The sequence below is a fragment of the Mastigoproctus giganteus genome, chromosome 8 (assembly GCF_048544385.1).
Source record: "Mastigoproctus giganteus isolate SK-2022 chromosome 8, ASM4854438v1, whole genome shotgun sequence".
Classification (NCBI taxonomy): Eukaryota; Metazoa; Arthropoda; class Arachnida; order Uropygi; family Thelyphonidae; genus Mastigoproctus; species Mastigoproctus giganteus.
In genome coordinates this window covers 12,902,419-12,918,743 of record NC_143582.1, presented here as the reverse complement: position 1 = coordinate 12,918,743, position 16,325 = coordinate 12,902,419, and the positions used below count along the sequence as shown (strand labels likewise).

Sequence of the window (16,325 nt, the reverse complement as noted above, 5' to 3'; positions counted from 1 at the left end):
TGGCATTTGGCAAATAAGTCATGGATGGAAGATTAATATACAAAGAAAGCGAAAAGCAATTACAAAACAGGCAAAAAAAAATAATAATAAAAAATTGTTTGGATCAGTAAAAATCTATAATTGTCCTACTCTAAAACCTTGAGTTAAAATTAGTCAAATTTTGGAGCTGAAAAGAGAGGAAAAAGTAGCAAAAATATCAACGTAGTAAGTTACAGCTAAGCTATACCTACGATCTAGTCATTACATCACAGGACATAAGGACTCCTTAAAATATCAAGAGTCAACGTAGTAAGATTAAAAAAAAAAAAAGAAAAGAAAAGAAAAAAAAAAGGTTCTGTGAATGACCATTAAGTTACATGCATTTTACAATTAATCATTTTGACAATATATATAATCATTAACCACATTTATCAATCATGCAGGCTTGAACCACAGATGCATAAGTATAGTAGCATATGTGCTTGAGTAGACTCAAGCATGTATGCTACTGCATTCTCTTGCCTGACCACTCACAGCCATGTCATAAAATGAATAGTATCCAAAGAAATTTCAGTGGTCAAAAAGAATGATGTAGGGTTTAAATTTCAAATGGGATGGAGGAAGCATACAGTGGATTAAGATATTTCTTGGGCTCTATTAATTAGGATGAAAACTGTATGATGTTGGATATAAATGCGCTATGGAAATGTTTAAGGAATTATCCTGGATGCCAAAAATGGATGACAAAGAAACAGTCAACAAGATTAACTGAACAAAAGAAAAATAACATGGGTTAATTACAAACTATCATATGACACAACTTCATATACACCATAATATATATAACAAAACCACTAATGAGTTGAAATATCACAAACCAAGTAAGAGAACTAAATGTGAAGACAAGGAGTTCTACTTAAACACAAAAAAGAAAAGAGTAAATCAGGTAGGCTCCATCTTATATAAGATCAAAGTAGCTGAGTCTTAGAAAATCCAACAAAAATGGCAGATGGGTTGAATAAGTACTTTGCAATGTTGTTACAACTGAAAGCACATTAAAAATAAGGGGAAATCGATGCTGATAAGTGTTACTGCTGTAATGATTTCTGAGAAGTGTCTATCAGGAAAAAATAATGGGGTTAAAGATGGGAAAAGGCACAGTGGTCAGTATATATCCTGTTATATTGAAAAAGGTAGCACGTGAATGCATTATGCCATTAGGAATGTTATTGAAATTGTTTTTATATCCTGGGATGATTCACCCCCCCAACACTGGAGAAGCACTGCTATCTCTCCAATCCATAAGAGAAGTTCAAGGTGTGATGGAAACTAAACCACCAAGTTTGTCTTCTGCAGTGGGCAAGATCATGGAGTCTGTGGTTAAGGACACAATACAGGACCATTTCAACAAGAATGGAATTCAAAATGTACCACTGAATGGTTTGTGAAGGGGAAATTGGAGTTCCTCAGGATTGCCCCCCCCCAACAGGAAAGTTGTCAAAGTTTGTTGATTTGAAAGTTGGAAGGGTGGTTAATGACAGAACCAGGCTAATTTTTAAGCTACTTAGACTGGTTACAAATATGGTCTGAAAAGGTGGCAACTAAGATTTAATGCTACTGAATGTCTTGCACCAGGAACAAAACCCTGGAAACCTACAAACGGGGGGGGGGGGGAGTTAAAGGTGGTTGAGGACAAGGACTAAGGGCGGACCTATAATATAAACATAGTTTTTTCATATCTCTCTGTATTACAGTTCCACCAAGAGATGCGAGGCCAAATCTGAAAAAAAGAGAGAAAAAAAAAAAAGATGTGGAAATTCTAGAAAGTATTCAAAAAAAGCATGACCGAATTGGTAAGTTGTGTTGTGACAGACAGTTGTCTGTGAAAGAAATGGCTTAAAAGCCATTAACCTGAAGAGAATCAGTAAAATGAATAAGGTTATCAGTCGTTGGCAGCACAAGAACCTGAGACAAAAATACAGAATCTTAGGGCAATCTTGTGAAGATTATCTCTGAGCAGTGCACCATAGATAAGTGGAATAAATTACCTTTCAAGGTGGCTGAGGTAGAGAATTTGGATGAACACTTTTTGACACTAGGAATAATATAAACGATTAGGGAATTTTTTTTTAATTTCCATTTTTCTGAATGATGCAGATAAGTTTGCTTCTTTTCTTCCTTTGGCCATTGTAATACTAAATGTTATAATTAAATTCAACAAAATATATCAAGTACAGGTCAACCGTCACTAATCTGGCAGTATTGGGACCTGTGGTGTGCCGGATCAGTGAGTTTGCTGGATCACCGGCAAGATTAAAAAAAAAAAACTGTATGTGCTAAAATAACCACATGGTGGTTATTTTAGCACATACAGTTTACCCAACAGCTAAACAGGAGTAATATAAACGACCTCCTCCTACCTTTAACACATTGACTGCCAAGCAAGTTTAAGAAAAAAATTCCCCAGGGGACAAAAAATATTTAGCAAATAATTTGATTAGTAATTTTAAAATAAATATTGTAATGTCAGTTTTGTCACTTTTTTTTTGCTAAAATATATATATAAAAAAAAAGAGACTTTTTTGCCGCATATATGTGGCCGAAGTGGTCCAGTAGGTTACTTTATTTCTTGAGAAGCTGTGTCAGCCACATATGCGCGATGCTATTATGGCATACATATGAAGGTCGTTTGTGATTAGTTTATTGCATATCGCATGTGAGTGCTGCAATAAAACTAATTGCTATAAAATAAACTCTCAAACGTCGCAATAAGTTTGTCAGTATTAGGGATTTTGTGAAAACAAGTTCATTAGCATGCTGTATCATACTGTGTTGTGTTTTTCTAAAAAAAAAAAATCTAAAAAGGAATGGCTAAAAGAAAATTACTAAAATAAGAGGAACTGAGAGGAATTGCTGTAATTTACAATTAAGCAGAGTTAAAACTTCTCACAAGACACACCGCTGTTGAGTTTTTCAGAAGCTCAACTTTATCTGTTATGGACAATGTACGGTGCTTGCACTTTATACCACGAGAGGCACTTCCTTTATGCACTGGAATCATGGCTGGGGCTAAATGTGAGCAGGTTTAAATAATAATAAATGCTGAAAAAAAAAAGTGGGAATGGCTTGCCAGTGTTTATGAGTTCGTGCCAACAGCTGATGCTGTAACCAACACCACCAAAACAGTAGTGGCAGGTCGGTGCGCTGACTTGGGAAATTTGAAATTATGTTGGTGGAAATTATGTCCGAATTAGCGGTGGAACCGGATTACCAGTGGCCGGATTAGTGATGGTCGACCTGTATTTCACTATCTTCAAACTGAAATATTTCAGTTGTTTTGAAGTATAATGATACCAGAATAATCTGTTTTGGTACCAATAAATTAACTGTGTTAAAAAAAAAAAAAATATATTAACTGATAAGTGAAAATGATAAAACAGTTCTTAAATTCTGAAAAGTATTCAAATATGTTAAGAAGGTAAAGTATATACCTTTTTACAAACTAATACAATCTTCAGTGAACTGACAATTGTACAGAAAAATGACCACTACAATTCAACTACAATTTTATATTATATTATAACAGAAATAATGCATCAATTTTTTTTTCTTGCAGAAAATGTTAAAAGGGTATGTACAACTTACCTAATACAAGCCGTGTAATTACACACCCAAGTATGAAAAGACACAAGAGAGCAAGGGATATAATAAACATGTAGAAATAACGATAGTTTCTTTTTCCAACGCAGTTACCCACCCATGGACAGTGATGATCAAACCTTTCTGCAAAAATGTTGAATATAATTTATGAATAAAATGCACAGATAAATTTTATTATATAGTAAAATAAGAATTATAAACAGTTTTACAGATTTCAGTTAGTCTCCACAAAATGAGTATACAGAAACAGCATCCTTATGCCTATGCTAGACTTAAGTCAACTATAAGTACATATGAGGGGTTTCCGAAAAGTAAGGCAACACTTTTTTTTTTCTTAATAATGGTGAAAGGGAATGAGATGAAACGCAGTGGACAGATAGACTCATTAATAATGTTCATAAAGACAGCCAATGCAGTGTTGCGGTACTGTCGCCTCACAGCAGATTCCAATTGCAAAATAGCAGCTACTGTGCGAGTGTGGTCCAAATCAGGTGTTTGTGAAGTTATTTGCTTTTTTGCAAGCAAAAGGGTCTTCACCAAGTGAAATTCACTGTGAACTGGTTGCTGTGTATGGCAAAAAGGTGATGACAAAGAAGCAGGTGTGTTTTTGGTGCAATGAATTTAAAGCGGGCTGTATTGACATTGAAGATCGACATCGGGTGGGCAGGCCTTCATCGAGCAAGACAGAAGACAACATTTCGTACATCAAGGGCATTGTTCTTGAAAACAGGTGAGTGAAAATGCGTGAAATTGCACAAATAGTGAACATCAGTAAGTCAACTGTTCACTATATCCTTGGCTTTCGAAAGGTGTGCTGCTGCTGGATGCTCCGACAATTGTCAGAGGAGGACAAAGCAAAACGCATGGGGATGTGTCTGGAGAGCCTGTTACGATACAGGAAAAAACGAGACGATTTTCTCGCTCGCATAGTCACAGCAGACTAAATGTGGGTTCATCACTTTACCCCAGAGAGCAAACAAGACTCCATGACCTGAAAACATCCACAATCTCCTGTGCGCAAAAAAATTCAAAACTGTTCCCAGTGTCCGAAAAGTCGTGGCTGCAGTGTTCTGGGATCGCCAAGGCATTCTGTTCTGTTGGTGGATTTCTTGACGAAGAGAGGAACAGTTAATGCAATGTTGGAAAAACTGAAAGCCAACATTCAATGCAAGTGACCAGGACTCCTGAAAAAAGTGGCATGATTTTGTTGCATGACAATGCAGCTCCATACACTGCCCACACCACTCGTGAGTGGTTGTGCCATAATCGTTGGGAAACTGTCACATCCCCCCCCTACAGCCCAGACAGGGCCTTCAGACTTCCATTTGTTTGGCCCTCTGAAAAAACAGCTTTCAGGAAAGCATTTCATCACGGACGAGGAAGTTCATCAGGCGGTGCAATGTTGGCTACTGCATGTGGGTGGACTTCTCCAGTACTGGTATTGATAAACTAATCCATCGTTGGGACAAGTGCACCAATAAAACTGGAGATTCTGTGGAGAAGTAGTGCATGTTCACTTATTTCTTGGTGTGCAATTTCAACTTCATATTATTAAACATCATTGAGAGAAAAAATGTGTTACCTTACTTTTCAGAAACCCCTCATATCACAATAATAAACTCTTACACCAACCGTTTAAATTGAATTAAGAAAATTTTAATACTGTGTAAAATAAAATATAGTACGAACAATCTATTTACAATAAATATAAAACTTAAATTGGATTAAAAGAAATACATAAAACATTTAAAATATATAATAGAATAAAAGCACTAAAACTAGACTGTAGCTTTCGGAAGCATCCACTTCCTTTCTCAACAGTAAGTTAAAACTTACACAACACATCCTTAAATAGCAGGCTCACGGCACTTCCACACGTGGTTCGACCGGCGCATGGGCGGAACTCCCTTCACGCATATTAGAACCGGAAATGACCCGGGAGCACGGAAAGCAAAACCGTTCATCCGTACTGAGGACCACAGCCTCAAAGAGGGGATGCATATGCATACCCCTGTCTCTGTTAATAGTATTATTGTCTGATGAACAGATTCGCAAGCTCTTGAGCCACTTGCGGTTCCAGAACCCAATGCGCCCGGTCAACGATGACCGCATCCTCTGGGGAGATCTGGTGCTGCTTCTCCAAAAAATGTTCAGTCACAGCAGACTTTCCATAATCTGCGGCTTTTATGGCATTCACGTGCTCCCCCAGACGATCCTTAAATTGCCGCCTAGTTTTGCCCACATAACACTCCCCACAATCCGGGCGCTTAATCATGTATACGACTCCACTACTAAAATCATTCATTATAGGGTCCTTAACCTGGGACACCACTATGTGCAACCTATGCCCTGGCAGCTGCACACAGCGTGTCTGACATTTACAAAGCACTCTGATTATACGCTCAGTAAGGCTCGGATAGTAGGGAATGTATGCGGTGGCAACTGGCACAAACGGTTCACTTTGCCTGGGCATCACCCCTCTTATATATTTGTCCATGACCCTCTGGGGGTAGCTGCATTTCTTAAGGTCTGCTGTGACTTGTCTAATTTCTTTTTCTCTATCCTCAGAGGTACTGCAGTGGGACTCTACCCTATCTAATAATGATTTAGTGATGCTGTTCTTATGTTGCATAGCTTGCGCCGAACTATAGTGGGTGTATTGGCTCTGGCACATAGGTTTTTTTTAAACACTGTTGTTTTAAGCCTGAGTCCTGCTCTAGAGACCAATACATCTAAAAATGGGAGGGTACCAGCTGCTTCCCCCATGCTCTGAGGTGAACTGGATAAATTGGGAGAAGCTGTTAAGCAAATGAAGTACTTCTTCCTCTCTCCCCTTCTGAATAATGGCGAACGTGTCATCTACATATCTTTTCCATTTGTGCATGGGGAATTCTAAACCATCGAAGATCCTGTTTTCCAGTTCCTCCATGGCCAAATTTGCTACTATGGTGCTAATGGGAGAACCCATGGCTGTGCCATGAACCCGCTTATACATAACTCCTTGATACACCATTTGCTCCGGTGTGGAACTTCGCCTTTCTAGCACCACTATGATGTATCAAGGAGTTATGTATAAGCAGATTCATGGCACAGCCATGAGTTCTCCCTTCAGCGCCACAGTAGCAAATTTGGCCATGGAGGAACTGGAAAACAGGATCTTCGATGGGTAGAGTTCCCCCATGCGCAAATGGAAAAGATATGTAGATGACACGTTCACCATTATTCAGAAGGGGATAGAGGAAGAAGTACTTCATTTGCTTAACAGCTTCTCCCAATTTATCCAGTTCACCTCAGAGGTGGAAGCAGTTGGTACCCTCCCATTTTTAGATGTATTGGTCTCTAGAGCAGGACTCGGGCTTAAAACAACAGTGTTTAAAAACCTATGTGCTGGAGCCAATACACCCACTATAGTTCAGCGCAAGCTATGCAACATAAGAACAGCGTCGCTAAATCATTATTAGATAGGGTAGAGTCCCACTGCAGTACCTCTGAGGATAGAGAAAAAGAAATTAGACGAGTCACAGCAGACCTTAAGAAATGCGGCTACCCCCAGAGGGTCATGGACAAATATATAGGGTGATTCACTACCAGTGCGACAAACTTGCAGGTGTAGGGGGTACAAAGACGAATCGGAATCACATAGCATTGCAGGGTCCGAAATGCCTTCATCATGCAGTAGAGGACGTTGAATGGGAGGTCGTGTGAACAGCGATCCCGCTGGAAGTCAGCATTTGCGAACTGTTTCTGTTGAAGAAACCAAGTAGCAAAAGTCCTCCAGAGTGGATAATCCACAGGCTCCAATGATTGGACGCGTTGCAGATGGTATGAACTCATTTGGTTTGTTGACAGTATCCTCCATAAAGTGGATTGGGAAATAACCAATCGTTGGCCTATCGCTCGAGTACTCGTACTCGGATTGCCTTCTGCAAGACGTAGGACATTCTCCTCATTGTCTGGCGTCCTCTTCGTTCGCTCTCGATTCATGGTACCTCTCATGAAACAATCAGTCTCACATAACCTTCTGTGCACATGTGTGAAAATCGTATGATGAGGAGCACGCCTGTGCGGGAAACGTTCCTGGTACAAGTGCAGAGCAACGCGCCCGTTACAGCCCGCAGCTCCATACGCAAGGTGCATGTCGGCCAGTTCAACGTTTGAATACTCGTCCATCCTACTGCCTCAGGAACCGGTTCGCAAATACTGACTTCCAGCGGGATTGCTGTTCACGCGACCTCCCATTCAACGTCCTCTACCGCATGACGAAGGCATTTCGGACCCTGCAATGCTATGTGATTCCGATTCGTCTTTGTGCCCCCTACACCTCCTGCAAGTTTGTCGCACTGGTAGTGAATCACCCTGTATAAGAGGGGTGATGCCCAGGCAAAGTGAACCGTTTGTGCCAGTTGCCACCACATACATTCCCTACTATCCGGGCCTTACTGAGCGTATAACAAGAGTTCTTTGTGAATGTCAGACACGCTGTGTGCAGCAGCCAGGACGTAGGTTGCACACAGTGGTGTCCCAGGTTAAGGACCCTATAATGAATGATTTTAGTAGTGGAGTCGTATACGTGATTAAGTGCCCGGATTGTGGGGAGTGTTATGTGGGTGAAACTAGGTGATGATTTAAGGATCGTCTGGGGGAGCACATGAATGCCATAAAAGCCGCAGATTATGGAAAGTCTGCTGTGACTGAACATTTTTGGGAGAAGCAGCACCAGATCTCCCCACAGGATGTGGTCATTGTTGACTGGGCGTATGGGTTTTGGAACCGCAAGTGGCTCGAGAGCTTGCGAATCTGTTCATCAGACAATAACAGAGACAGGGGTATGCATATGGGTACTATTAACAGAGACAGGGGTATGTATATGCATCCCCTCTTTGAGGCTGTGGTCCTCAGTAGGGATGAACGGTTTTGCTTTCCGCGCTCCCGAGCCATTTCCGGTTCTAATACGCATGAAGGGAGTTCCGCCCATACGCCGATCGAACCACATGTGGAAGTGCCACATGAGCCTGCTATTTAAGGATGTGTTGTGTAAGTTTTAACTTACTGTTGAGAAAGGAAGTGGATGCTTCTGAAAGCTACAGTCTAGTTTTAGCGCTTTTATTCTATTATATAATTTAAATGTTTTATATATTTATTTTAATCCAATTTAAGTTTTATATTTATTGTAAATAGATCGTTCATACTATATTTTATTTTACAGTATTAAAATTTTCTTAATTCAATTTAAACGGTTGGCGTACGAGTTTATTATTGTGATATGAGTTTTCCCAACCTCAGAGGCCTATTTCAGGATAAACCCCTCATACTTATACTATATATGAGTCTAATATCCTGAGTAAATGACCTCTTGCTTAGAGCCAGAGTTAACTTATCACTCACCTCAGTTATGTGATTAAATCTCTCTCTCTCTCTCTCTCTGTCCGTCTCTGTCTCTCTCTCTCTCTCTCTCTCCAATAACAACGAGCTTCCTTAAAAGTCCAAAAGGTGGGTGATCTGCCTCACGAGAACAGCAAATAGATGTATACAAATATAAGAAGAGATATAAAGATGTCAGTTACAGGGCTTTGTAACTAGGCATCACAGGGGCATCTGAGGTGTGTAAGCCCATTTTGCTCACCCTGCTCCACTCCACTAAGGAGTGGAGCGGGATGGGGCAAAATGAAGTAGAATATTTAGTGATATGGAATGAAAAAAAAAAAAAAAAAAAAAACCCTAGTTACACATTACAAACTACTGGAGAAAGCTAATAAGAGTGAACCTCAGAAAATTACATTTGGTCAGCATGTTGTTGCCCATCAGATTAACTGCCTCCCTGTAAGGCCATAGCCCGGTGGGCAGGGGCAGCAGTGCGTAGCACACGCTTCTTGATTAGACCGGGGTTCGAGCCCATGATCACCAAATACGGAGGATGCGGAAAGGTCAGGGAATGACCACCACATATCCCCGTAGCAATATGGCCTTAGTTGCTAATGCTCCTAAAAACCAAATAAACAAACAAAACTGTAAGGCCAAAGTTGACAGACTCTGGTGAAATTTAAGGGGCAGCTAGATTGTTTTCCTTTTATCATACTCTTTTCAACCACCTTTTGGTGGTTGAAAAGAGTATGATAAGAGGAAAACAGGTTATACAGACTTATTATGCAGTGCCAAGCAGCATGCCTTCAGGATGACTTGAAAGGCTTCAGGAATGGTCAAAAAAGTAGCAGCTAAGTTTTAATGCAGCAAAATGTAAGGTTTTACATTTGGGGAAGAGAAATCCCAAAATAAATTATACACTTGGAGGAGTTGAATTAAAAACAGTAGAGGATGTGATTTGATGTTTAATGGCACAGTAGCACACAGTAGAGGAAGAAAGGGATCTAGTAGTTATAATATGAGCAGATATGAAGTTTTCTGAACAGCGTAAACAGGCAGCCAGGAAAGCCCACGGTGTCCTATTGATGATTTTTTGAATGTTATCTTGGAGAGATAAGGAGTTCATAATCCCAATGTACAAGGCAATCATAACACTACATTTTGAATACTGTGTTGAAGTAAGAGACCTCATCTGAAAAAAGACTGAACTTCTTGAAAGGATCAAAGATAGGCAACTCGAATGGTGAGATTGACAAAAGGACGACAGTACGAGGAAAGACTCCAATTATGTGGGCTACTGAGCTTGGAAACCAGGCACCTCAGAGGTCATCTGATTAAAGTTTATAAGACATTGAGAGGGATTAGTAAAATGAATGAAGGTGGAATTTTCACTGCTATAAAAAATTGCAGAACTAGGAGCCATAAATTAAAATTACAGGGCTTGAGGGTTAGATTAGATTGTAGGAAGTTTCCTTTCAGCCAGCAAGCCAAGTCATCGATCACTGGAACAAGCTGCCCTCACAGGTAGTTGACACTGACAGTTTGAAAAAATTCAAAGGTCAATCGGATAGACTGACCACTGACATATAATTTTTATTTTCTTATCTATTTGGTGTTTTTTGTTTTTTTTATGCAGTGTAGCAAAGGTGTGTGGTTTTCTTGACTATATAGCGAATACTATTACTATATACACATAGAGAGAGAAAATTTGAGGAAGGGATAGAAGGTAACAAAAATATGTACAATAAGAGATAAATAATTAAAATTGACAAAATAGGGACGTGCCACACGACTTACAAAACTGGACTCTTGTCAGGTATCAATGGTCAGGATTGCAAGCTAAATAGCAACATGTCTTCATTTCTGATGTAGACAAATACTGATTCATTTCTTCACTTCATTTCTGACGTAATCAGAAATGAAGACATGTTGCTATTTAGCTTGTAATCCTGACCGTTGACCTGACAAGAGGCCTGTTTCATAAGTTTTATGGCAACATCCTTATTTTGTAATTATTTCTTTCTTATTATACATATTTTTGTTACCTTCTATTCCCCTTCTATCACTCTCTATCTCCCTCACTTTTCTCTTTTTCTCTCTCTCTTTTAGTCTTGCAGTCTTTTAAAATGCACTGTTTGCTTGATGTTTGCGGAGCAGTCGAGTACGGGACATGATACTGCCAAGGGGGATGTTTATGTGTGTGCACGATGTAAGGAGTGCAAGGAAATCAGGCGACAACTCAGCGTTGTTATGGGCCTTTATGAGAGCTTGAAGGACAGGGTGGATGCCCTCGAAGGAAATAAATTGAGGGGCCCATCAAGCTCTCAGCCGCCCACATCAACGCCAGAGCTTGCACTTGGTCATCAGGCAACACAGAGGCAGCCCCCTAGACAGAATGCGCTGGTCCCACAGGAACTAGTAGTTGTTGGTGACTCTATTGTCAGGGAAGCGGGGAACATGCTTTGCAAAAAGGATAAGTGGAATAGGACCAGAGTATGTCTGCCAGGGGCAAAGGTTGATGACGTTGTAGAGCGGATATCATCTTTTAAGGGCACAAAAGGTGATATAGTTGTACACGTTGGCACTAATGATATTAAGAGTAGGAGACTGGCGGAATTACTTAGCAAGTACAGGTCACTGTTGAAAAAAAGCCGTGAATTAGGGTTCAATTTGAAAGTGTCTGCAATTCTGCCCAGACACGATTGGAGGGAGTATATGATAAGAGCCTTGTCGATCAATTCGGCCCTGGAGGGATTGTGCAAGGCTCAAGGGGTAGAATTTTTTTCAGCCTGGACTGTACTTGTTAACAGGAGAGATTGCTTCTACAGGGATGGGATACACTTAAATAGAAAGGGTGCAAGAATTTTTGCTGATGCTGTCGAGGCAGAGTTAGGTGGGTCGGAAAACTGCTAGTTGGGGGGGATACAAGGACTAATAGATTAACAGTAGCCACTGGCAGAGTTGGAAGTGATTCTTGCACTGCTTCTATTGAAATGAGCAGAAGCCTGAAAAACAAGATGTAGGATATTTCAGAGACTGCTGGGAGTCATTGCGGTACAAGTAAACACATGGGTTGTGTTAGGGTAGCCAAGAATAGAAACAGGTGCATGTATACCTGCGTGTACACCAATGCTAGGAGTTTGGTAAATAAATTTGATGAATTTGAGGTATTGCTCAAAACATCAAAGGCAGATATTGTTGGGATATCAGAGACGTGGTGTCACACGGATATAAGGAATGCGGAACTGGAATTTGGGGAATACAATGTGTATAGAAAGGATAGACAGGACAGGAGGGAAGGAGGGGTTATGCTATTAGTTAAGAAACACATAAAGTCCAAGGAAGTGAAGCCAGTCGACATCGATGGACAGGGCAGTGTCGAGTCAGTTTGGTGTGACATAATCATAGGGAAATCAAAATTGAGAGTAGGAGTGTGCTATAGGCCTAATGACTCTGATGAGTATAATAAGATATTGTACAGGGAAATAGAGTGGGCCAGTAAATCAGAGAGTCTTATAATGGGGGATTTTAATTTCCCAGATATTGACTGGAATTTGTGGGTTGGTCATTCGCACACTAGCAAGATTTTTGGGGATTTATTGGATGATTGTTTTCTACATCAGCATGTTCGTGAGGCAACAAGAGGGAGCAATACTCTTGATCTGATTATCAGTAGTGATTCTTCATGCATTAAGAATCTGCAGATAAATGAACCACTAGGTGGCAGTGATCACAGTGTGTTGAAGTGGAATTTACTCAAGGAGGTAACTACCATCAGAGGTAAAGGGAAGGGTTTTTGTTTTCGTAAAGGCGACTATGATGGTCTGAGACAGTATTTAAATTCTATACAGTGGGACCAACTGATGATGTTACCAACAGCAAACTCAAAATGGGAAGCATTCAAGGAACTAATCTTGGAGGCTACCAGGCTTTACATACCAACTAAGAAATATTGTTCAAGGTTTAGGCCTAAATGGTTGTCAGATGAACTAATGAGACATGTGGCAGAGAAGAAAAATGCATGGGATACATACAAATTAATGGGTGACATGGAAGCCTATGACAGATATAAGTTGGTCTGTAACCAAGTCACAAAGGAGATTAGGCAGGCGAAGGCAGACTACGAAAAATCCTTGGCAAAGGATGCAAAGAAAAACAGAAAAGAGTTCTTTACCTATTTAAACTCAAGAAGGAAAGGGATGAATCAGATTGGTCCACTGGATATTGATGGTTCAACAGTTGAGGATCCTGCTCAGGTGGCTAACAATCTAAACGAGTATTTTGCATCTACATTCATGCATGAGGAGTTATTCAGGAAGGAGAATGATGTAGGTAAAGTAAACATTGGCAGTGAGCTGGATGATTTTGTAATAACTGAGAGGAAAGTGGAGGAGAGATTGTTGAGGATAAACATAAAAAAGGCACCTGGGGTGGATGGGATCTATCCAGTTATATTAAAGGAGGCAGCAAAGGAAGTAAGCAAACCCCTAGCCATAATTATGAGAGCTTCTTTGGACTCAGGGGAGGTAGCCATAGACTGGAGATGTGCAAATGTAACCCCAATTCACAAAGGAGGATCAAAGGCTGACACAAGTAATTATAGACCTGTTAGTTTAACTTCTGTTCCAGGTAAATTAATGCAGGCACTGGTTAAAGAAGCACTGCAGGATCATCTAGACAAGAATTCAGTTATAGCTCAGACGCAGCATGGTTTTGTTAAGGGCAGGTCTTGCCTGACCAATTTGATTGGATACTATGATGTAGTCACAAAAGAACTGGATGCAGGGAATAACTTTGATATTATATATTTGGATCTTAGAAAGGCTTTTGATACTGTTGCACATGGAAGACTGCTGCACAAATTGGAGCAGTGTGGCATTGGAGGCAAATTGCTGCTATGGATAAGGGGATGGTTGAGTGGCAGAAGACAGAGAGTGGTAATCAATGGACACTGCTCAACGTGGACTAATGTTATTAGTGGAGTTCCTCAGGGTTCAGTGTTGGGTCCGTTGTTGTTTTCGGTGTTTATGAATGATATTGATGATGGGATATCAAGTTTAATGTCCAAGTTTGCAGATGATACAAAGGTTGGCAGGGTTGTTAAGGACACCACTGACGCTATGCTGCTGCAACAGGATCTGGAAAGGTTGAACAGATGGGCTGAGAGGTGGCAAATGAAGTTTAACATTGACAAATGTCAAGTACTACATATGGGAAACAGTAACCCCAGAGCAACGTATCAACTCTGCGGTACTACACTGACAGTGGTGGAGAATGAAAAGGACCTGGGGGTAATTGTGCAGGCAGATATGAAGTTCTCTGAGCAGTGCAGACGAGCTGCAAGAGTAGCTCATGGTGTCTTGTTAATGATATACAGGAATTTTTCTAGCAGGGATAAGGAGGTGATTATTCCCTTGTATAAGGCAATGGTTAGGCCACATCTTGAGTACTGTATACAGGTCTGGAGGCCTCATTTCAAGAAGGATGTAGAGCTGCTGGAACGGGTACAGAGAAGGGCAACAAGATTAGTGAATGGAACAAAGGGTTGCTCTTACGAAGAAAGGCTTAAGTTTTGCAAATTACAGAGTCTGGAGACTAGGCACAGGCGAGGTGATCTGATAGAGGTGTATAAGGCTTTGAATGGTTTGAGCATGCTCAATGCCAATGGGATTCTTCATCTTGCTCAGAATAATCAGCTCAGAGGGCATAAATCAAATTGAGGAAGGACGGATGTCAGATAGATGTGCGTAAATTTGCCTTTGGCCAGCGGGTGTTTGGTTGGTGGAACCGACTTCCATCACTTGTTGTTGAAGTTGATAGCCTAAACAAATTTAAGGCTCAACTGGACAGGTATTTCGAGCGAACGGAGGGGTGAAATGGGAGTGGTGTTTTTTTTTTTTTTTTTTTGGCTGATGCTGAATAAGCTTGCTTTCTTGCATCATATGCCTCTACTAATGCTAATGCTCTCTCTCTCTCTCTCTTTATTGTCCATGCTCTGCATAGGTTTAGCATTTGTTGCACTAGACTAATACTTCCTCGTTTTTCTGTCATCTTTTTTTCCATTTTTCTGCCTTCTTGTTATTCTGTTCAACATATACATATATATTTAAAAAAGACCAAAACTGCTTACTTTCTAATGATAGTCGCCACACACAAATTCATACAGATGATTATCACATTCCAGTAATATTTTTGGATGAAAAACACTTTTCTTTTCCTTCTAATTTGTGTATTACTCTTCAAAGAAGGATGTCTAACTGTAGCATGTGTGCACAATTTTTACACCAGATAAACTTGCTAGTGACTCACCAGGCACTCTGAACTATTTTATTCTGTGCTTATTAATGCACAATGTAGAGAACTGTTCTATCGCACATTTTACATTACAGATGAGTTTATGCTTATGTATGATGCATAGGAGAGGAAACATTTAAATTTTGCATTACCAAACAATAGGTACCTTACTCAGAAAACATTGAAAATGGAGATAAAAATCACAGCATACTTTAAAGTACCAGGTGGTTATAAAATAAATTTCCCTATTCAGGAGACCCTAATGTCAAAATGGTCAGCGTTAGCACTGTGAAAATCGGTGGGTATGTCATTTAGGGTATGGGGAAGCGATTTGTAGAAGAAAAAAATTAGTTCAAATTTCCCGGGGAAAAATGGCACTGCACATATGTAAAAGTTGTCATTTACTTTAAGACACGCTGCTTATGCAAATGACATCCTGTTAGATAAAAGCAGAAAGGCCAATGCCACCATCAATAACCATTATGGCTCTTACAAAAGGGGATTGTGCTCTTTTAGTAAAATCGTTCTACCAGAATAACAGTAACACTAATGCGTTCTACTAGAATAACAGTAACACAGTAACACTATGTGAATATTGGAAACTTAAAGGTTTGTGTAAAAGACCTTTGACATCAGTGGGGCTTTGAAAACTAATAAAGAAATTTGAAGTGACTGGGGAGTTAAGTGTAATTTCAGGCAGGGGACGACCACGTTTCAGAACAGAGGTAGTGGATGAAGTGGCAGTTGCAACAGCCTCCAGGTCAGAATGCGAAACACTACCAGTTAGTAGTGCTGGAGGTGTGTCAAGAGACTTGAACCTTCCTTGGTCTACTGTACATAAAGTGCTTCGAATAATTTTACACTGGTTCCCATACAAGATTCACGTAGTGCAAGAACTAAAGTCTTGTGATCAGCAACAACGAATAGACTTTGCTCTATGATTTCTGGCTTGTATGGAACTTAATGATACATGGGCTCGAATGATCTTGTGGTCTGATGAGGCACATTTCACTCCTCATAGGATTGTAAAT

At 40.2% G+C, this 16,325-nt stretch overlaps 1 protein-coding gene across 1 annotated transcript in view; it reads right to left on the bottom strand.

The window, feature by feature from the left end:
* The window catches only part of LOC150081263 (palmitoyltransferase ZDHHC14-like), a 137,892-nt gene that overhangs the window by 63,464 nt on the left and 58,103 nt on the right, over window positions 1–16,325 (bottom strand). The window contains exon 5 of the mRNA XM_090378995.1: window positions 3,625–3,762. Within this exon, the coding sequence (XP_090235121.1) occupies window positions 3,625–3,762 (138 nt within the window). The remainder of the gene's footprint in view (window positions 1–3,624; window positions 3,763–16,325) is intronic.